This window comes from Phasianus colchicus, chromosome 2 (assembly GCF_987193195.1).
Source record: "Phasianus colchicus chromosome 2, bPhaCol1.hap1.1, whole genome shotgun sequence".
Taxonomy (NCBI): Eukaryota; Metazoa; Chordata; class Aves; order Galliformes; family Phasianidae; genus Phasianus; species Phasianus colchicus.
Genome location: NC_143437.1, coordinates 4,893,362 through 4,912,897, shown reverse-complemented (window position 1 = coordinate 4,912,897; position 19,536 = coordinate 4,893,362). Strand labels below are relative to the sequence as shown.

At 40.6% G+C, this 19,536-nt stretch overlaps 1 protein-coding gene across 2 annotated transcripts in view; it reads right to left on the bottom strand.

Moving 5' to 3' along the window:
* Nucleotides 1-19,536, bottom strand: part of XDH (xanthine dehydrogenase) — a 60,540-nt gene that overhangs the window by 24,325 nt on the left and 16,679 nt on the right. The window contains exons 1-14 of one of the 2 annotated variants that reach the window (XM_031603319.2): nucleotides 19,154-19,420; nucleotides 12,890-12,947; nucleotides 11,710-11,806; nucleotides 11,288-11,396; nucleotides 10,190-10,316; nucleotides 9,372-9,433; nucleotides 7,803-7,871; nucleotides 6,944-7,009; nucleotides 6,434-6,520; nucleotides 5,482-5,623; nucleotides 4,793-4,885; nucleotides 3,902-4,053; nucleotides 3,035-3,128; nucleotides 2,039-2,148 (exon numbers count right to left, since the gene is read on the bottom strand). In XM_031603319.2, coding sequence (XP_031459179.2) covers nucleotides 2,039-2,148; nucleotides 3,035-3,128; nucleotides 3,902-4,053; nucleotides 4,793-4,885; nucleotides 5,482-5,623; nucleotides 6,434-6,520; nucleotides 6,944-7,009; nucleotides 7,803-7,871; nucleotides 9,372-9,433; nucleotides 10,190-10,316; nucleotides 11,288-11,396; nucleotides 11,710-11,806; nucleotides 12,890-12,947; nucleotides 19,154-19,207 — 1,320 coding nt within the window. In that variant the 5' untranslated portion in view covers nucleotides 19,208-19,420. Of the gene's footprint in view, nucleotides 1-2,038; nucleotides 2,149-3,034; nucleotides 3,129-3,901; nucleotides 4,054-4,792; nucleotides 4,886-5,481; nucleotides 5,624-6,433; nucleotides 6,521-6,943; nucleotides 7,010-7,802; nucleotides 7,872-9,371; nucleotides 9,434-10,189; nucleotides 10,317-11,287; nucleotides 11,397-11,709; nucleotides 11,807-12,889; nucleotides 12,948-19,153; nucleotides 19,421-19,536 lie in introns of those variants that run through there. The other variant, XM_031603320.2, reaches the window with a different exon arrangement.

Genomic DNA, 19,536 nt, shown 5'->3' with positions numbered 1-19,536 from the left:
AATTTCCAATAACAAGATCATAGCAAGGAGGGTAAAAGTTACCTCCACTTCTCACAAGACACTACAAGTTTTCTAGGTAAAGTGTCCTGTGTGAGAAGAGACACCTACTTATTCTTCATCACTAGAACTGTAGGCAATGTAACCATCATACCAGCTGCCCATGTGTGCCCTACTTCATGTAAAACAAGAGAATGTCCCCTCTAAACATTCACAGTGAAAGTTTTCAGGTATTAGCTGTCTCGCAGAAAAGCCAAGTAACTCATAAGGGCTCCATACAGACTTAGATTCTTCCTCCTGCCTGAACAAGAGGTAACACCATAGGAGCACATATGTGTAGGAGCACATATTTGCATTTGCAAAAACATTTCCATGTCTGAAAGAACTGACTAAAACATGGACTGTAGAGGTCAATAAAGGAAGAAGGTTAGAAAATATCAATTTAACGGATGAAGTAAGACTTTGTGATCTTTCTGTCTCTCCAGTGTAGAAAAAAATGCAACACTACAAGCCTTCATAGGTTCGTAGAGAAGTACATAGTCACGGTGTTGTTAAGCACTTTCTGTTTGAATATGACTCGTTTATGACTCAGAATATTACTATCATAAATATTAAATAAGAGTGAAAAATGGCCTAGAGAAAGATGTATGTGAGGAAAAGGGTATGAAAAACTAATGGTCACTACACGAGCAATAACACAAATGGTGCATATAACATTTGTGAACCTTATCTGGAACACGGGACATTTTTATAGCCTAGAAGTGAAAGAGGATAGTTAAATAAAGGGTATGTCCCATTCCAGGAATGCCGTGTTATACATTAACTGATGCATCTGTTGTGAGGATATCACAGCTCCTGAAGACTTTGTCGCATGTCAGCACCATGAGACATTCCTTAGAGAACTTTACTCTCTCTGGCTTCATGTTTGTGAGCAAAGACCAACCAAGACAGCATGAAATCCACAGTTCAAACGTTGTTCTAGTTTTTCAGATGAATGAGCTGCACATAACTTATGGATCACACCATTGCCCTGCTGGTAAACATTTATTTCTTTTGTGAAACTGCCATACAACTTTTGTATGAATGGAAGAATATGGCATTTTCCATCAACTCTATCAAAAGTGTTTCTCATTTTGAGAAAAAGCAACTTCTTGTAGTTATCACAAGATCACAGAACAATTATTCAGAAATACATGTAAAAATGTCATACATAAAATACCTATGTTCTCTTAACACTTAAATACAAAAAAATAATTTTTAAAAAGAATAGCCAACAACTTTGTTAGTTCTATTTCTTAATGTGATGGCATTTCAGGTAAATTGATGCTTTCCAGTTACAAAATAAATGTGTTACCATACTGTGAATCCTTGAATGTTATAGCTTGTAGTCTCAAGCTCTAAAAAGGTAAATACCCTCACACCAGGGGATTACAGTCTGACATTATCTGCCCTGAAGAGAAAAAGGGGTTTTACTTCATAGACAGTGAATCTATTATACACTTAATGAGGAGTGCCCTATTTGAAGCTGCAAGTTCCATTGCCAAACTGCTATGATAAGCAGTTCTTCTGGTTTCAGTCTTGCAAGGCAAGGATACTGAAACTTAACTTGCCTCTTAACCCCATATTCTTCCACATTTCAGTTCACAGAAATGAAACAGGAACCTCAGAACCATGAACTTTACATGAGGAATTGCTAGCATCTTTGCTGTACTATTTCACAAACAGAATTTAGACCTCTGGAAACATCACATTGGTACCTTTAACCATTACTGAATGTACTCGAAAGCCCTAGACCATAAAGTGGAGTTTTTATTCCTTGTGCCAGAAAAATTGGGCTTGCCACAGAGCCCAGTTCCTCTTGCTTGCTAAAAAGAGTATGTTGCTATATTTTCACCTAATACCTTATTTGCCTGCTGATCTAATTGAGATTACATAAGCATTTGGAGACCAGTCTTCAAGGAAAAATGCCTAACAGTGAAACTAGCATTTAGGTAATAATATTTTAACTCTGCAGATGCTGAAGGCTTTTCTACAAGCTTACCTCCTTGCTGTAGGGTATCTCAACAGAGAGGAGTACTTCCTCGGGCTTAACTATAGTTTTTCTGTATCCTGTGAAGAACTTCTCATCCATCGTGACAGTTCTCTTTCCCTCTATAGAGCAAGGAGAGATCAATGGTGAATGAGCGAGCATCTCAGATGAAGAATGGAAGGAGTATATATGATAGAACCTTTAGTCTACACAAATCATTCTTGATACAGTATCAGTTTTCATCTTCCTCTCATTTTCATTGTTCCAACAAATCAGGATTTTCTCAGCTTTACTTTGATCGTCATGTAATCTATGGCAGTTCTGATATACATATCTGTACATATCTGCATAAGAATTGATGAAAGAGATCTCTCAAAGTCCTCCTTCCTTCATCTAATTAGAGCTGAGAACTCCGGTTGAATTCATTTCTAGCATTTCAATGGAATTCTCTCTTTCCCCTTTCCACAGCCTGCATTCAAACATTTTACATAAGAAACCACTGAGAAGACAGGCTACTTCTCAGAAACTGCCTATTCGAAGAAAAAATTCTTCCTAAGAGCAAATGCAAATTGTGACATTTAGTTTTCTTTACAGGAAGAGAAAAAAAAAGCAACAGAATTCAGCTTTTATTTCAAAAATCCACAATAATCGAAGCATGATAGTGACAAAAAAAAATTTAAAACTTTTTTTTGGTTGTTTTGTTGGTTGTTTTTTTTTTTTCCCTTGTGAACAGACATCTCCAACCAGTTCTTCACAGTTTCTGTAAGTGCATGCACTGTGCCAGATTTACTCTGGCATAGAAGCTCAAAACTATTTAGGAAACCAGTCTTAGGTCTATCCAAAGACTTAAGCATCAAAAAGGGCAAAGCCCTCCAAAAGTCAAGCAAAGAATATTTTATGCATTGCTGACATGCACTTTCAAGTTTTGATCTGACTTAATATTCCATAGGAAAGGACTTACGACTATTCCATCTACCTCAGTGCCATGAAGAAATATTAGTAACTTACCCATTGATATCAGAGTCAGTTTGCTTCCACTTGCCATTAACACAGGATTTAAGTCAGAGATTGGGCTTGCTGTCATTATGTTCCCACCAAGAGCCTAAAGTGATAATAAATGAAGTAGAAAAATTATAAAAATTCTCAATATCTAACAATAACACCTTGCAATCCTACATTATCCCACACAGAATGCACTAAGGATTGGCTGCACTCGAGCTTGCTTTGATAAGCTCTTTCTGCTTACTCAGCAACTTTAGGCTGTTAATGAATTAGGGAGATATAAAATCCACAAAAACAGCTGTTGCCCCATTGATACTAACATTTGTCTGAGACAGATTTAGCAGCAGTCTTTGGGTACTGCATCAAAACTGCTTTATGCTCAAGGCACGTATACCCAGCAATGTCAAGATTCAATTAGTGTAGATGCAATTATGGAAAGATCCATGGAGAAACTTTTCAGTAACATTCAGAAAACAAAGTGTTTTGACTGCAGCACAATTTGTGGCCCAATATATTGTAAAATTATATCTGGTTAAAATAAAAGCAGGTTGGCTTCCCAGAGCCAATAGCACAATAGACGAGTTCCTTTGGAAGGGAACTTCAGAGATCAAGCCCAACAGCCTGACCACTTCAGGGCTAACCGAAAGGTAAAGCACATTAATGAGAGCATTTCCAAATCTCTTTTGAACATTAGCAGCCTTGGGGAACCAAGTGCATCAGTAGAAAGCCTGTTCCACATTTCACCACTCGCTCACACAGTAAATAAATTTCTCCTTGTGCAAGGAGCACAAGGCACACCAGTGCTGCATAAGGGAGGCCATCTCCTCAGACTAAGCTCTCAGTTCCAGTCCCCAGTACTCCCGAGTCACTTACTGCAACATTCCTGATCTGTGGCCCTGCAAACCATCGCAGCTGTTCAAGGGCAGCCTGGAAAATCTCAGTTTTGTAAGAAGGAAGCTCTGCCACCGCTTTTCTCAGCACCTCTTCTACTGAGCTTAAAGTACAGGCAGCGCCAAAGGTGACCCCTGCAGACAAATGAGAAGTGTTATTTTTCTTCTCCCAAAAGTCTAGATATAGGAGGAGAATTATAACAGAGTCTACAAAGCTTAGATGCCACTGGATTTAATTAGGCAGCAAGGATTTGGGGAAGGCACTCAGTCACAGTGGAGTATTCAGTAATGCAGTGCGTGTAAACATCACATCCCCAGAACAAATCCCACTGCTCATGGCAGTACTGCCTCTTACATGGCAGTAGCCTAGCATCCATTTGCCTCACTGTAGCATGGCTGCATTCACTACATCATCTTCATTACTTCTAATTATTTGTAAATTTTCCCTGCTTCCATCACAAAGGTAAATGCTTAGTCACACAGACTGTCAAATCCAACGTGTTTCTCACAGCTGCTAATTCAGAAACCTTCATAAAGATGGCCTGCTGAAATTCATTATTGAGCCAAACAATATACTTAAAAAACTCTACATACTGAGATAGAATAATAGTCACCAAGGCTGGGAAAGACCTCCAAGATCATCTAGTCCAACAATTTGCCTACCAGCAATATTTCCCCACTAAATCACGTCCCTTAGTACATCCACATCTATACATGAATATACCTTCCAGTGAAAATTCTTTCTTAAACTATTTATACATGTCTCTCACTTAGTCACCTGCATGGGAAATGCATGAATGGAAACAGGAAAGAGTCTTTCTTTTGTAGTGGAGTTCCCACTCACTTAGCAGGTATTGTCTCCCCTTTTCCTCACCTGTTTCAGTGTGCTGAACAGCATTCATTTCAGGGATCCATGCTGGTGCTAGTATCACTGGATACAACATGTTCTTTAACCTCATCTCAATACCTGAAGGAAAGTAAGACTCTTTCAGTTGTGCATATGTGACAGAGAGCCTCAGTTAACCGTCTGCCATTGAAAAGGCAGCAGGCCTATAAACAAGTCAGTTCATTGACCATCTAACATACAGATTACATACAGTCATAAAGACACCAAACTAAAATCTGCTCCCCACTAACACCAGAATTTTCACAGGGCAGTTTCAGGCTATTTAGCACTTGTGTGACCTGGCTATTGCTGTACATAATCCTTAGGGAAAGAAAAATTAATGCAATGAATGAGACCAAGCTGAGGGATTGTCTCCTGAACTATTTAGAATAATAGAATTACTCAGCACGCCTTAACACTCTTTCACACCTCTCACGTTTGCAGAGTTACATGTGCTGGGAGAAAACACACAAGATCTCAAGGCATGACAGTTTACTTCCTGGGAATTTTTCAAAATGTAGATTTCACAACTGAATTTCTTCCAGTAAAAAGATAAGTCATATCATGTTACTCCCACTTCTCAAAATCCCACAAAACAAGAACTAAAAAAGAAAAGCTCAGAGGTCTACACAATAATTTACTTTTTTTTTTTTTTTCTCACTAGCTTTTCTCCTTACCCACTTCAGTGTTCCCTACAACAAGCTTGGCATCAGGATACTGGGATTTGAGTGCCACCAGCTCCTGGAGAGTTGTAGGCTGAATCCACATCACGCGTTCACCTTTGAAACACACCTGCTTCTGCTCCTTGTTTCTCTGAGTCTGTAGAAAGAGAATGCAGAAGGACTTCAGACCCTACACGAAGCCAAGAATCCCACCAAGTGACTGATGGGCACCCGTGGCACCCACATCTGGTTGGCAGCTCGCCATTCTCCATCCATTCTTCTGCTGTCACTGACTGGAATCTCCCATACTGACAAAAGTTCTTCCTTCCCTTTGCAGTGCTACTCCAAAAAAAAAAAAAAAAAAAAGGACGAAATATGGAGAAAATTAATCTCTGATGTAAACCAGTCGGCCTCTACTCTTGCTGTACCAAGTGGAGGAAAGTTGGTGCATTCAGGAGGTCATCTAGTTCAGACATGCATTCAGTTATTTCCTGTAATTCCTACTTCTCTTCCCACAGTACAAATGGATCACAGGGTCATTAGCTCAGACGGCTGTCTTCACAGCAGAGATATGAGCTAGTAAAGTGAAATCCACATGTCAGTAGCTGTTCCCTCTTTGGATAGTCAGTGACCAAAAAGGAAGGCAACTCAAGAGCAATACATACAGTGACAACAGAAAATGCAGCCACCTGGGGCACATTCTTAGCCTGCATATCATTAAGCCATCCTGACTGGCAAGAGTCTTATAAAGAGGGAAATATTTGTGCCCATGCTGCTTCATTTCATCATCAGATGATCTTATAGATGATCTTATAGGTCATTTCCAACCTTGTGATTCTGTGATTCTATGATCAGCCATCTTTGGCGCTACCATTTCATCAGGACACTGAGTACTGGCAACACTCAAACCCTGTGTGGAAAAATGATGCCAGTGAACCACGTACTATTTCTTTTTAAAGTAACTTACCATTAACTCTGGTGGGAAGATTGGTTCCTGTGTAGGATCCAATGGCTGGAACTTGGAAGAATCGAACAGGCTTGAGGGCATCACTGTCTATGAAAGAGAGAATGAAAATAGCTGGAGGAGAAGGAGAGCAGAAAGCTATCCACATACATCCTTAACTCATGTCTTTATTCAGTCCAATGCCTCTTACTGTTTCATGGAACTAACGACAAAAAACAGTGAAAAGATACAACCTAGTCCAGTATCACAAGTTTTCCAAATCAGACTTTTTCAGGCCAGAAACTTGAACACACTCACAGGTTTTTTGCCAATCAAAACGGTCATCACATCCACACTGGTTGTGCTAAATGACAAAGGCACATTTTAGGATGTGAGACCAGCATGAAAGCTGAATTAGTCCAATCTCCTCTGCATAAATTCAGATTACAAGCACTGGGCTTTGGCACGAAGTAAAGCGAAGTTAGATTCATAAACACTCAGAATAGAGAATAAAATAGTTGAGGAGTACTCTACCATGCTCTCTTTTTCATTCATGCAGCAGCCTGGGCCATTGGCTTTTCCTCCACAGCAGCCCCCATTCTGAAGAAGAAACAAACACACTTCAACTAGTCTGGACAAAACTAGAAAATTCAGACTTACACAGGATATATTCCTTCCCTCTTATCAAACCCCGGGTCACTGAAATTTTCAGTAACATGCATTCTTTAATAATCTTGATGAAATAACACCAAGCAGTTGTTAATTGCTGAAGTATTCCAAACAAACCTGGATATTTCCTAACAAAGAATCCACAAGATTCTTGGAATTTTCCAAAGAGTTTTGTTATAGTCTCTCCTTCCTAAAGTCAGTTTACACTTCTGTCATATTATGCTCTAATTCCTTCTTTTCAGTCTCTACCATTTGTACCTCAACTATTACATAAAATGTGATCAGCTCTTTTCCTCCAAATATTCCAAGAGGATTCAGTTGTAATGTCCTGGGATGGTCATTAAATCATTCATCACTGAACTGTATAATTTTGGGACAGATCGATACTGGATAATTAATTTAGATCTGCTTTCACAGAAAGACAGCTGCAAAAGCTGGCAGCACCTTGATTGCAAGTGTCATCATGTTATTTCCCATAGGTGTTACACCTCACTGACCCAGAGGGAACTCTTTTCTAAAACCTGTGTCATAATGTGTTGTGCTACTCCAGACATACAGAATGGCAGTGTTTTCCAAGAGACAGGCATTCAAACCAGCTCAAATGCCTCTGGATATCTGCAATACAGTATGGCCAGAGAAATGACTAATAAAAAAAAAAAAAAAAAAAAAACAAAACACCTTCTACATTGCAAATTGAGATTATGGCTATTGAAGTCCAGCTTACCACGCTGTTTTCTCCCTTACTACGACAGCATCCAGTGCCATTGGCTAATCTGCCACAGCAATTTGAGTCCTGTGGGGACAAAAAACTGTTCTGAGAAAAATGGCCACTTTCCCAGAAAATGAAGCAGAATTTATTCCCTTCTGAGACAATTCCCTCTCCCCACTTCCATCTGACATCTCTCTTTCCAGCTGGAGTCGCAGTTAGCCCAGTGTTGCTTAGCTTGGAACCCAGGTTATCATAGCTGTGATCCTTATTCCACTTCTGATAATTATTTTTTTTAATTTCTGCTATGCCTTAATAGAGATAAGAGAATCAGAATGGCACAGGATACTCAGCTGTTGATGAGCTATGATACACTGGCATAACACTGTCTAATGTTTTGTTCTCTACTCCTCGGAACATTGTTTTGAGTACTCACTGGTGGCCATGCCTCTATGGAACTATCTACCACACCTCCAAGATCATCTTGCTGCACAATAATGATCTGCTCATCATTTTACATGTGAAATGAAGACTACCTCTCACTCCGTTGATTGCTTTGTATTTATTTGCCCTGAACTCTGTACCCTGTTCTATTCACCAGTCTTAGGGTTATAAAGTCCTTCTGAAATTGCACAAAATCTCTCTGTAATCTCTACCCAAACTAACTAGGCATCATCAGTGAACTTATCTTCTTAGACCACTGCACACTTTTTTCTCCCAGCTAATTCAGGGATATCTCAACAGCTTTGTTTCCACAGCAGGCTGGGACATCACAGCAGCCACACTCCACCAGTGACCTCCTTCCATTGCAAAAAACACCACCTCCTACCTGACATTTCCTGCCTTTTCACCAATTTCTCATCAGCACACTGAGCTTACCCCATGAGCTGTTTATTCTCTTTAAAAGCCCTTGGTGAGACACTGTTGAAATCCAAGTCAACTGTATCAACTGCACTTATAAACCGCTTCTAAAGAATCTCATCCCTGCTTGCTTTCCCTTGTTGACAGTACTTTTGGATAATGAAATGGCATTAATAGTTTGCATTCTAAACTGTCTTTACTTTTGATATTTAATAGCAGCACAGCCTCATGAGTGGCTAATAATCACTGAAGTACTTGGTGATCTACTTTTCTTTACAGGCTGCAGAAAATTTCCATGAAATTAGTTCTGCTGCTTTTTCAATGAAAACTGCAATCTGACTTCTCTGCAGTACGTCCCTATTCATTCACCACTCCTTCATGCTCTTCCCACAGTGGGGAACATACACAATCTGTATTATTCAGCTACGATGGAGTTTTTCAGACTTACAGAGAGGAATTACAGAATCACGTTACATGAGATCCAAAAAGAGCCCATTCAGTAGATCTTATCAAAACATTTTACTCCTAGAGTAAACTAGAGTAAATGAGTTTGTTTGCCATTTTCACTGCAAAAATCACATACAAAGGGGTCAAAAGTTCAAACTGGGTTGCAGCATGTCTATTATTTTCCTCCAACCCATTTCAGCTCATGCTGTATTTCAATAAGAGAGAAAGAAAGCCACTCACTCTTCCAGAATGTTTTAAACATTGTCTGAAGCCACTTACTACAGCAAAAGTCCTGTATCCCTCCAGAATGGGTCTGTATCCTGTACACCGACACAAGTTCCCTGTATAGCCAAAGGATAAAAAATTAGCATCATTTAGCTGAATTATAATTCTTTTAGAAAATTATGTTGCCTTTCACCATAGCTTGTCAAGTCTAGATTAAGCTAACAAAAATATTGGGAGAAAATGTTTCACTGAAACCTTCAATTGAAATTAATTTAAAATATTCTGCCCAATTCAGTATTCATTTATCTCAACTGCGCAAGTCTAATCAGCATATCAACTCTCTAGCCTCCTGAATTGCAAAGAGACTGCTTTCCTTTGCATCTGATTTCCTCTCAGGCTGCAGCCAGAGGCCTCATAAAAGCTCTAACCTCAGAAACAACAGTACCCTCTCAGATAATTTCAACAGTTGGATTCTGCCCTACTCCATCCTACTGGCACCCGGCCCAGATGCTGTCACTCTGCATGCTCTTGTGCCCAAGATGAATTGGCCTTCACAAGATATGGAGGCTCTTATAAGCCCTTGAGGCACTAATCACATAATTTATCTTGTTAAGATCAGTAAAGACCTGATCAGAGACTGAGACCACTTATCACTGCTTCAGGACGACAATGAGTTTTTGTGGGATTTCAAAAGGTCATTTTTGTTTACTTTATAGCACCTGACAAGTCCCCCAGTGGAAAAGCTGGTACTTAACCTCATAAAAATTGTCATTAATGAAATATATCAAGCAAAGTTGCACTTCCATCTTATTTAGTGAAGCAGATGTTAGGAAAACAGCACAGGTTGCATCTGTGCACAATGTGGGTATTACCTTGGAAAGCATCTTCTATGTCCTCCATTCTGGGTTTGGGTTTGTTTCGAAGCAATGTGTACATGGACATAACAATGCCTGGAGTGCAAAAGCCACATTGGGACCCATGACTTTTTGCTATTCTCTCCTGAAAAGTAACAGCAACAATCAGCTCATGATGTCAAAGTGAGTTCATGGTTGTACTGATTTCTTTTTCTGCAAGATTTCTACTTTAAAAAAAAGCAGAAACAATCTCATCAGAAGATCTGAAACAACCATCAAATGTTCTTTGATAAGATGGGTTGTATCGTCTGTGAAGAAGACTTCAGAAAAGAGAGCATACTGAAAAGCTTACATCTAGGCTTCAGATTCCCAGAGTAGTTGAAAATAACCAGAAGTCTCCAATAAGACTTCTTCAGATTTGCCATACTTGAAAGCTACCTATACAGACCTGAGTCTGAATTTCAAAGCTTAGCTGGTTAGAGTCTTCAGAGGAGGTAGGGAAAGAAGCAAACAAAGGTCAGACAAGCTGTCATTGATTCATGCATGCCTAACTTATTTTTCTCTTTGTTGTTTACTGTCTCAGATTGATGTTGGCAGGAGTCCCACCCGCTGTACAGACTGAAATGAATCAGTTTCCCGTAAAGGAGAGTATTTCCAGCACTGCTGAAGTCAAGTTGCGTACAAAGTGCAATACAACACTGCCAAAAGAGCAAGCCCTCACGTTCCCATCACTCCTTCCTACCACTTCAGATTCCTAACTACGCAAGAAGAGAAACCAAGGTCATTCTTGGAAGGCCACAACAGAGCCAAAACCTAACTCAGATTTCCCGGCTCCTGGTCTTTCAGCTTTCAGCATACAGGCTTCCAGCACAACATCAGCTTCCCCAGTTTCTGATGTAGGATGTGAACCAAACAGAGTCCCATGGCCCCGTAACAAAGTGTTAGCATTTTGGCCAAGATAACACCAGTTAACTTATAGCTTTGTAGCCATTCCCGCAAGTAAAGACAAAATCTGTCTTTCAGCATTATAATGAAGGTCTCAATACTCTAGAACACGTTCCAACAAAACGAAAGTGTGAATACAGGATTCAAAAGTTAATGGTGTTAATAGCTTACCTGGGCTGGGTGCAACCTGGACTTTGTGTTTCCTATGCCTTCAACAGTAGTTACAGCCACATGATGCAGAGCACAGATAGGGAAGAGGCAAGCATTGGCAGTATGGTGGCTAAAATGGTAAATTAAGGTCATTTCATTCAACAGTGCTGCTCAGCAGAGGAAAAAGGGAACCAGGTGGGCTGAAATGTACTTAGAATCCATGTTAGCAGACACAGCAGGTCAGCTTCAATAGATGCAGTGCAACCATTACAAGTCAAATCCTACACCACCACCTGCTCAAAGTTCTTAACAACCTCACTTGAATTTTAAACTGACTGTGCACAAGAGGATTTGACCTAGAAAGTTAAACATCATTGCTGCATGTTAAGCTACAGAACATTTTGCTACACACTATGTTGAAGGGCTCCAATTGCAAAGGATACAGGATTTTCTTCTGGAAGGGATCATACTTGGATATCATAACAGTGCAAGCACCACATCCTCCTTCCCCACAGCCCAGTTTGGTTCCACATAGGCCCACTGAGAGTACAGCAATTAAGGAAAACATGAAGAATGTTGGCAAAAGCCCTCTCCAACAGTTGTTAATCAAGTCTCAGCAACAATTTCTTCCTCAATTATCTCCTTTGCAGCTATTTGCATTCAGTGTTAACAACTTTAGGTATAAAAGGTCTAGAAGTGAGAAGCAAACATCGGCACAAAAGATAGGCCACTATTTTCCCTCTTGAACTTAATCTACCCAAGATACAATCTGACAAAATAGGGCTGCTATAGCACTCCTGGAAACCCCAAAGAGGATAATGATTTGTACTTTTAAGTACTTTAAGTACTCTTTGTACTTATCTCAAATTCCAGACAACTAGAACATGGCACCAAAGATAAAATAACTACGCACAATTCTTTTGAAAGAGCACACCAACGCAGACATGAAAAATCTGTCCACTCCCAGATAGTTCAGACAAAATCTCAAAGTGACACAACTTACTGAACTAGATCTAGTAGAGCCAGCCTGGTCATCACAGTGATGGCTACCCAGCTCCTGAAGCAAATCTGACTCACGTATCACTAGCTTTACTCAGGAATCAAAAATGACTCTCTGCATCCAGAAATATACCACAGCATGCAATAGAAACCCTTGCCTCTAAGTATATACCAATGGATCATTCTAACCTTGCCTATGGTAAGCACGTCATAGGATAATCAAATTAGTGGTTATTACCTGTCCAGTAACGTTCAAATTACTGGACAACACAGACAGAAGCTCAAGTGGCTCTAATGTTTTGGACAGAAAATTCTTTACAATTTTCATGAAACAAAGCTAAATTTCCTTCAATCATACGGTCATTTTGTATCTACAACATTCTAATAGTTAGCAATTCTGAGATCTCCCTTTGTAGTATTAATAACTAATTTCAGGTTTATGCGAAGTAGATGATAGAAATTTTTCTGTTCTATAATCTCAGAATATCTGCTGTAATCTTTCCCAGCAAGAAATAATACCAGACCACGTGGAGCACCACTCTGTCCACTACACAATGCTGAACAGTAAACAATGATTGAATGCCATAGGCAAAGATTTCTGTCATTTCTTCTGACACTGGATACGTTTTCTTCGTAGGTAAGTCAGCAGAGTCGTTTCTGGATCCACATCTTTTTCCACCACCTGCAAGAAGGGAAAGGTACTTTCACACACAGAAAACTTTACAACACGGATATGTTGTGTTGTACAACAAACCAACCAACCAGTAGAACTGACTAATGGTGCTACAAGTGAAATAGCAAATACCATCCCTGATGATGTTAAACCAACCAGTGTTACACTAACAACTGTTCTAAATGCAGGAATGTAAAATTATAATCGAAGAGATATTTTCTCTGCAGATTTTCACCCAGATCCACCAATTAGTGAAAATATATATACATTAGCAGTTAACTATTAGATATAAAATTAGATTTTACTTGGACCTCTACCCCATGGCCAAAAACCAAAGTCTGCTCCTGCCTCCAAACAGCAGCAGAGCTCATCTTCCTCTTTTGTTTTATTAATAGAGTGTGAAATTCAGTACATGCCAGAACATAATCATGTATTCTTGGCACTTACACTGTGCAAATCCTAAGAAAAATAGTTACTGTTTTTTAAGCTAAATCTCACATTGGCAGACATTATATTTATATATAATTATTATATAATTTATTATATAAATTATATATAATTATATAATTAACCTTTCCCAGTTTTGAAGGGCAAATCAATACAGAGGCTACTTGTGTAAGCCATTTTTCTTGCTGATAAAACACCCTCACGCCCTCTGTACTGCTTCACTTTAATGCCTTTGACACGTGACAGGGTTATTCTCAAGAGACAAGGTTCATACTTCCTATTTGAGTCCACATTTTTACAACCATCAGATAAAGTTCTCTGCTACAAAACACAAGTGTTAAGAGTTTATTTTCGGTTGGTATTTGCCTTCCTTAAGAAAAAATAGTCTTACTCCTGCATTGGGGATAATCTACAAGGAAACGGAATCCATTCTTCAAGCTCAGGGATGTCTCACTCTAACCATCCAGCACTCATGTTGCTTCTATTCAAAGCAGAGTGATCCCCATTTCCATCTCTCCCATACATACAGAAGTTAGTAAGAGCATGTATTGGCCTAGTCTTGGCCACTGACTCAGAGTAAGCACGTAGACCCCTCTGCAGCAGTCTGTTAAACAGGCAAAAAATTCCAAAAGAAAAGCTGTGGCTACTGGTTTCCCATGGACAACAGGCCTTTCCTAGATCAAGAGCCTTCCCCAGCAACTCACATCCTTACCATCAGCTGAGTGTCTTCCCCAGGGCTCCATCAATGACCATAGTAAATCCCTTTCAATCAAGTTCCCAAGGTAGCCAGGCACAGAGAAAAAGCTTCAGAACAGTTTTCCAGGTGATTAAAGGGTATTTATACTATTCTATGGTTAGTTCTAAGAAAACGTCTCAAGAATGTTTCTTGAAAGTTTCCAAAAGCACTCCATAAAGTACTCCAACCGAGCAATGGAAGGTCTTGGCCAAATGGCTCTTTGTCAGGAAGTTTTCAACAAGAAATGAAACATAAGCCTAAGTCTTCATTCAGCAAAGCACTTCACCACTCAGCTACACACGCTTCTAGTAAAGTACTTAAGCATGTGTTAATTCCCATCAGAGCCAAATCTTTGCCCAACTTTATCAAAAAGTGGCTCCTGCTATGCAGAAAAGCGTCACGATAATCCACACTTATATCCCATTCCAACTAAGAGCCCAGTTTTATGCCTCAGACAATTCAAACCTTTCCACTGGAGCTGGCAGAGACTTGGGATCGGAGAGCCCAGGGTAAGAGTTTGGAGTACATTCTGGATTAGACTAAATCTCACACATGAGAGCATGGAGTAATTTTAATTTCTCTGCACTCACATTCCTGCTGGGGCAATGCTTGTTTGTGAGTCTCTCTTATAGATCACACAGTAAAACTTTATACTTCTCCTGCCTTTTGTTCACTGGCACTGATGCACGTTCTGTCCTTCAACACATCATTCCTCCAGTGGTTTGTTATGCTCACCTGCTGTGATTTGTTCTTAAAATATTTTAAAACCTCATAGGTGGGGACATCAGCTTCTCTTGTCTGATGCCCAGAACAATGTGACTCATAGCTCAATATCTAATCCATCAAGACAGTTCTTGCTCACCTCCCTCAGTGTTCCTGTATAGAAGGAAGCTGAATTATACCCACTGTCTTCAGCAAGATTAGGACCAACTTGTTTGGATACTGCTATTAAAGAAAGATTTCTTCTTTGCTAAGCTGCTGGTTTGCTCTGTTATTGTTGCTTTTTGAATCAACCCCCACCTTGGGGAAACAAATCATATTGAGAGCTACAGTTTGACAGATTTGACGTAGATATTGCTGCATCTTAGCTTAAATTTTAATCAAATGCCAATTTGTTTAACGTTAGGAAATGTTCTGAGGGCACTGATATCCAAATGACCTCCAATAAACTCGTGTTGCATCGCTATGTTTGCACTATTCATCTATTTTCTACTCCACACTCTTGCATTCTGTGGGCTTTTCCAGAGAGGTGTTGAGCTCATTTCTCCATGATTTCGTGTACAAAATTTGGATCTCAATAAACAGTTTTCACTTGAAAATTCCTCAATCCAGCCAGATGAGGAGTGGATGCACAGAGAGGCAGCTGAGCTTCCTGTCCTCTGCTCCTGTCCTATGGAGAACTAAGGACATGCAGAGACACACCAGTCATTTACCAGAGATGAAATGAGGTGCCTTGCAGCAGGTTGGTTTGCACTGGGTGCAATGGGGTGAACTCAAAACTATATCTGCTATTTCTGCTCTGGGATGGGTTGTTTTATCCCACACAGCAACAGAGAACAACAATTCAGGTAACTGTCATTAGAGCATAAAGCATCTAAATTAGCATTCCAATATCAATAATAGGAAAGAACAAAAAGGAAGACTCTGACGTTTCCCAGTTGACCAAAAGCAAGCTAAGCATTCTGTCAGTTACTGCCTGTAAATGAGAAAACAGACTTCTTTCTGAACAACACCTGTCTTTTAGAGGCAAGAATAGGAGGTGGAAAGTTTTAACAGCAGGTCAGGCTGGTCAGCTGTAAAGGTCCCTGAGGACCTTGCAGTCCATGAATGGGCATTCCCGAAGTCAGCTAGAGGTCTCAAATTCATTTACCAGGGAGAATGAATAATCTGAGTATAGCCAGATGATGGCCACATGATGCATAAGTCTGTTGGTCATGCGAATGTTTTATTCTCCTTTAAACCAACTCATTGAAAATTGTAATTCACTGTTTATGTAAGATTCAGAGGGTCCCAAAGCTCAAAAATCCCCAATTTTGGCTATTTCCACCTGTGATCGTGGGTACAAAGGCTTTGAAAGAGCTTTAATGTGGATTCCTACACAGACCTCTTAATAATCAGGTTAAAAATACAAATACAGAGTGCGTTTAACTAAATTTACATGCAACTTGCGTGAGACAGACTTGTCAGTTGAGGAAAAATGTATTGCTGCTATTCGTAGTATATACACATAGAATAACAGAATGACTTGGGTTGAAAGAGATGAGAACGATTCAGGATCATTCACTTCCAGTCGTGCTATGCGTGTGTTGCTTTCCATAATATTCTGGGCACCAACTTGGCATTAGCTGTGTGCCAATCATTACTCTCAGTGAAGCAAACAGGTGTTTAAAATAAACAACCCTGAATGTGAAGTATGCTCAGCTGCTCTGAGGAGACTTTTCTTGATATTACATTATAGACTGGGCTAATGTGAAAGTAGAATTAGCTATCATGAAAGTCCCTATCTTATCAACCACCTCTTATCATGCTGTTTTGTGCCATTACAGAATATCAGCAGCCCATTAACAATGCCAACAGATTCGTAAAGCAGTGACCTTTCTCACTGGCTATGCTATCATATTCTTTCCACCAAATTGACTGGAGCATGCAGTTAGGACTCAAGTGGATGGAGCTGTACCCTAACTTGCCACCTGCTGTCTCTGCACACCCCCCATGGACTTCCCACCACCTCTCTCATTACATAATCCCTGTTGCCACAGATTGGATAGCCAAATGAGTCCAACTCTTCCTCTTGGACTTGCACTTACTGGTGATGTAGCTCAAGCCACTTTGGTAGCACAACAACAAAGGGAACAGAAAATAAATGCCACTGGAGGCTGAGGGAGGAGCACAACCCAGGAAGCCTCTCCTCTCTCTGATCAGCTGGAACCTCCTTCCTTGCTACTACTGTGGTCCCACATACAGACAGGGAAGGATGCTGAGACAGCCTCAATGTGTGGAAGGAGCTGGTGCTGCTGGTAGCATCACTGGTCCCCACTGTTTCCCTAACCAAGGACTGGTGAGGTCAGATTGTGATAAATCCCTGTATACATGCACAAGGCCAGCTCCAATGCATAGTTCTGCAGACAGAGAACTGCGGTTTCACAACAAGTGCTGAAAAGCACGAGCGGAGATGTCATTCACAGCAAGTTCCCTAAACCTCAGGGCACAGAAAGACAGCAGATATTGGTTGGTTTCTGCTGTCAGCCTTCAGGGCTGAAACCGCTCTCCCAGCCATTCTGCGCCTCATCATACATAGAACCACAGAATCACTAACACTGGAAAAGACTACTGAGATCACCATGCCCAACCCCAGCCCATCCCCTCCATGCACACTGCCCACATCCCTCAGTGCCACATCCACAGGACTCTCACGTAACCCGCTTGGCACAGTTAAGTCTTTTCTGCTTTACTGATTAGTAAATTAGTTCCATATGTTAATCTGCTCCAGGAGGATGGCCTTTTCTACACAGTACAACCCATCTGTAATATTCGAGCAGCCTCACAATGCTGAAGTATTCACTATGTCTGCATATAGGGATTTCATATATGCCACCAGTAACATGCTGGTTTTGAATCGAAGAAGGGCTGTCATGAGAACAATTTTCTTCCATTAGGTTGTACCAGAAAAAGAACACAAGACAGCATACTTTGCCTGCATTGGGCTGCACTGCCATGTTTGTGGCAATTCCCTACAGTGAGACTGAAAAAATCTCCCCATCCACCCTCTGAAAATTTGGGTTCATGGAGGTCACTGAAACCTTCACAGAAGGAGAACAAGACAAATTAACAGTACAACACCCATGCCATTGTCACTGCATAGAATTCATCAGATGAGTGCTACACCACCACTTCATGACCCCAGTTACCAAACTCATTGGCTAGTCATGATTAATGCAAAGTTTTGAGTTTCTGCCTCCCTATAGAAGCAGCTAGCAGCTGATAAGTCAGGTAACACTGACACAGGAGCCATGCTGAACTGTGCAATCAAAGCTTCAGGAATTGTCCCCTTTACAGAAGCTCAGAATCAGGGTTGGCTTCTACATCACTGTTACACTCAAGACCCTTCCAGTGAAATTATAATCCATACTACATACGTTTCATTCTTCAGATACTAGTTGGACACTTAGAGAACTTTCAACACGGAGTGCTCTAGTGCCTTGGAAAGTTCAAATTCCAACCTATCTGGGACCCGAATTCATAACTAACACACCCTAATTGTAGCAACAATCTTAGCCACGTTTACACATGATTAAATTAGCAGGCAAATTCAACAAAAGCAAAATTGATAGGAATCCTGTGCCGGTCTGCAGGGCAGCAGGTAGAGTTTTATAGCCAAATAAGAATATTGTGTCACCCTCTAAAGGGACTGAAAGCTAATTCAGAGAGGTGCCCTGGGAGAAACCAACCAAAGGTGCCCAGAGGACAGCCACCTCTGCAGGCACCAGAGCTCCTCTGGTAATCATCAGGAGGTGATGTGGGTGACTTTCAGTGCATCCAAAAAAGTGTCAGTCAATGGGGTTTAAACTGTGAAGGGTTTGCCAGCTTCTTAAATGGGAATGGAATGAGTATTTTACTTGCATCTCTTTTAGAAAACAGATGTCAAAATTACTGAACATAGGAATTATATGTATGCTCTCGTGCAAATTACTTTTTCCAGACTTGTTGTAATTACTGAAAGTATTTCCAGTAGAAATGTCTGTACTAAAGCCACTGCACCTTTTGTTTAAAAGTAATTGCCAACAAATTTCAAATGTAAAATGAAGGCTGTAGAGAGATATTGCTCTCTGAATGATTCGCAAACTAAGGTCAAAGAGGGGAGAAAAGCCACTCAGCAAAGCAATACATAGTCCTCACAACTTAATATCTAAAAGCAACCAAAGCATTTGAGCTGGTCTTAGAAAACTTCAGAGGTGGAAAAGCCAACTAGAAAAAGAAAGTAATCAGGCACAGCCCAGGAGCGAGCCAAGCAGAAAGCTGGAATCTTCCTTACCTTTTTACCATTCACAAAGAAAACAAGCTTATCCCCTGTCTCAGCTGGAGCCATCCCGCACACCTTCCAAAATTCACCCCAATGGGACCACAGGTCACCCCTCCAAGAGCAGCCCTAACCCGGCAGGGAAGTGAGCACCAGCAACAGGACAAGCAATGAGAGCCTGTGTCAAGAACGCCTTGAGTTCTACATCAGCACCCTGCAAAACCCCATATTATATAAGGGCCAATGAGGAGGCGTGCCAGCTGCTTTCGGTTGGTGCTTCTGCAGCAGCAGTGACAGAAAAGGAAGGAGCGACGTGGCCCGCCCCTTGATATAGCAATAGATCAGCTCAAATCACAGTTGAGCTGTATTGCCTTCACACCACGCTGCCAAGCTTGCAG